This window comes from Pteropus vampyrus, unplaced genomic scaffold (assembly GCF_000151845.1).
Source record: "Pteropus vampyrus isolate Shadow unplaced genomic scaffold, Pvam_2.0 Scaffold72, whole genome shotgun sequence".
NCBI lineage: Eukaryota > Metazoa > Chordata > Mammalia > Chiroptera > Pteropodidae > Pteropus > Pteropus vampyrus.
In genome coordinates this window covers 1,452,232-1,455,480 of record NW_011888853.1, presented here as the reverse complement: position 1 = coordinate 1,455,480, position 3,249 = coordinate 1,452,232, and the positions used below count along the sequence as shown (strand labels likewise).

At 42.8% G+C, this 3,249-nt stretch overlaps 1 protein-coding gene across 1 annotated transcript in view; it reads left to right on the top strand.

Moving 5' to 3' along the window:
* The first annotated feature begins 872 nt into the window (after positions 1 to 872).
* LOC105293416 overlaps positions 873 to 3,249 on the top strand; it is an 11,948-nt gene continuing 9,571 nt past the window's right edge. Inside the window, exon 1 of the mRNA XM_023531612.1 lies at positions 873 to 912. Coding sequence (XP_023387380.1) covers positions 873 to 912 — 40 coding nt within the window. The remainder of the gene's footprint in view (positions 913 to 3,249) is intronic.

Below are 3,249 nucleotides of genomic sequence, written 5' to 3'. Positions count from 1 at the left end.
ACACACATATATGTCTATGTCTATGTCTATGTCTATGTCTATGTCTATGTCTATGTCTATGTCTATGTCTATGTATGTGTGTGTGTGTGTGTGTGTGTGTGTGTGTGTACTCCAGGGATCAGATTGCGGTGGGGGGGTGGGGAAGGAAGCAGAAGAAAATGACATAAAAGCAGAACTGAGAGGACTGGAGATTTGAGTCTGTTGGTGGCAGAATAGAAGGCTCTAGCTGTTGTCTATACTGAAGAGATGACACAGGGTCACACAGCGCTGTGCCTACTGTCAGCTCTGCTCATTCTGTGCCCCCGAGTGAGTGACTAGTAACACACATGGGAGTCCGGGTGGGATATTAAATTAGAGGAAGAAGTATGAGGTCATCCCTGTGGAGGTAACAGTTGAGAGAGATATGGGGAGGGTCCTCACTCCGCATTTTTAAAGAAAGGTATCTTATGACCCAAAAGGACAGCTAGAGAGAAGGGGAGGCTGATTGAATCAAGGAAGCCGTCCCAGACAGGGAGAAGAGTAAGAGAGGCAGGGGACACTGGGTCTCCTCTGCTAGAGGTTTAATATATTGGGATTGACTTTCACAAAGGCTCAGAGTATGACCCAAATGTTGTTACACTGTGATTAAGTAGGAGGGAAATGAGCAGATTTCCCTTGCTGTTCTCAGCCCATTCTCCGAAATGTCTTCCCTTTTTCTCTACGTAAATCTTCAAATTAGGAAGTAACTAAGAGAATTAAAAGGAAGTAAATGAGAGAAGAACACATAGGAAACTTGAATGAGTAGAGGACAGATGACTCAGGCTCTGTTGCAAACATCTGGATTCTATCTGGGACCTGGATTTGCTAAGAACGCCAGCCAGGGAGATAGGACCATGTGGCTGCTTCTAGCTCTGCTCCTTTTCTTCCTCCCAGGTAAGCAGGGCTGGGGCTTGGGGAACCTGGTATTACAGGGAGCAGGACAGTAGATAGAAGGTCTGTCCTGGGTTTGAGTAGAGGCAACGTGTCAGCAGAAATGGGAAGGACATATCCAGTCACCCATCTGTATATTCTTTTATATATTTAAGCATTCCTCCGCAGATCCTACATACACTTATTGGAGACCAATAGTGTGCCAGGATCGTTCCAGGCGCTGTAATTAAGAGCAACTTCTTCACTCAGGGACTCACGGTTGAATGAGGGAAAGAAGTACTTATAATACACTGTGGAACTTGTTATAGAAGATACTCATCCCTGTAGTGATGAGCATGCACAACAGGGACCCCTAACTCTGCTCTTGGAAGGACGCAAGTCTTCACTGAGGCATCACTGAAAGTTGGTCTTGAAGGGGAACAGCTTGAGCAAAAGTATGGAGATAGGAATGATCGCAGAAAGGTCAGGAACTAGCAATGGCTCTGTTTTGTTGGCGTTTAGTTGAAAGGGGTTAGAAAGCTTTGTTAGAAGGAATTAATGGAGGGTCTGAAATGCCACTCTCAGCACCCACTTTAAATTCCTTAAAGTCAAAGTGTGGTGTAAGTGAGCAAATAAAATTGTCCCTCAAAGGCTGGGCTTTGAGAAGAGAAACTCTTAGGAAAGATGTTCCGAACAGTGAGGCACATTTTTCTGTGGGAAGTAGGTTTAGGATAAAAATGAGAGGGAATTCTTCATGTTTGTTGGATAATTTTTAAAACTTTGTTTATTTAAATTAGGTTCAAGTATACAGTACTTTGGTTAGACATCTATATAGTTCGTAAAACAATCCCTCCAATTCCTTCCTTCCTTCCCTGGCCCTCCACCTAGCCATCATCTTAATGCTGACTGCATTCCCTCTGCCGTGCTCCCCATCCCCGTGACCAACGATCAACTACTAATTTGTACTCTTTAACCCTTCACCCCATTCTCCCTGTCCCCCAACCCCCCTCCCCTCTGTCTGTCACCAAATTGTCCCTTATATTTGTGAGTCTGTTTTTGATTAGTTTGTTCTTTTTGTTCCTTAGATTCCACATATAAGTGAAATCATATGGTATTTATCTTTGAAATAACTCTGTTTGAATTATTTCACTCACCTTAAGAACCTCTAGGTCCATCCATGTCATTGCAAATGGTAGGATTTCATTTTTTTTAATGGCTGAGTAATATTCCATTATACATATGAACCATAATTTCTTTGCAATCGTCTATCGATGGGCGTTTAGGTTGCTTCAATATCTTGGCTATTGTAAATCGTGCTGCCATGAATATTGGGATGCATGGATCTTTACGAATTATCGTTTTGGTTTTCTTTGGATAAATACCCAGAAGTGCAATTGCTGGGTCAAAAGATATATACATTTTTAATTTTTTGAGAAACCTCCATACTGTTTTCCATAGCAACTATGCCAATTTGCAATCCCACCAACAATGTATGAGGGTTCCCTTTTCTCCGCATCCTCTCCAACACTTGTTTTTCGATCATAGGATAATTTTTGTGGTTTCATTTCCTCACAAAGCATAGAATCTGCCCAACACAATGACAGACTCTTCCAGAGAAGTGAGTGGAAAGGCAGAGATTTAAAAGAAGAGACTAGCTGGATAACACTGAGCAAAAGTAGTGTGGTTTTCTGACAAGTAGGATGAGTGAGTGGACTGGAGGATCTTTATGCTCTTCTAAGGCCCCCATAATTGAGATCTTAGACTTGATGCATCTTGTACACATGAGAGGTGCTCAAAATGTCTTAAAAGGTGATGATGATGAGCACGGGCATTTTGTGAATCACCATAATTAATGAAGTGGGCACCCAAAGCAGTGGTGGCTGGAGCCAGCTTGCAAGGGCTCATGAGAGCCAATTATGAGTGTGTTTTCTCAACTTCATGTTCAGTGACAGAGTGTTTTTCGTTCGAAATTAGTCATAGTGAGAGTACTTACACCAAGGAAATGGACAAACATTGCAAATCGGGGCTTCTCCCCGCCATCCCCCACAGAGAGTTGGTTTACCAGCATGTCACCATTTGTTTAAATCTGATTGCTTAAATCTGATAAAGTTACCTAAATGCCCTAGCCTGGGTGCCACTCTTCCCATCCCTTTGTGTGACCCTGGCTAACCTCTCCAACCCCAGAGGTCCTCCTTTCTACCCAGATACCTTGCAGCTGGGGCCCAGATGAAAATTTGAAATCATTTGTAAAGACTTAAAATTTAATTTCAGGTCTCCTTTTTCCTCCCATCTTCTGGCTTATCTCCCTCCTATCTTTCCCAGTATTCTCCTCCACCCAACATACCTATCTGGGCTTATACA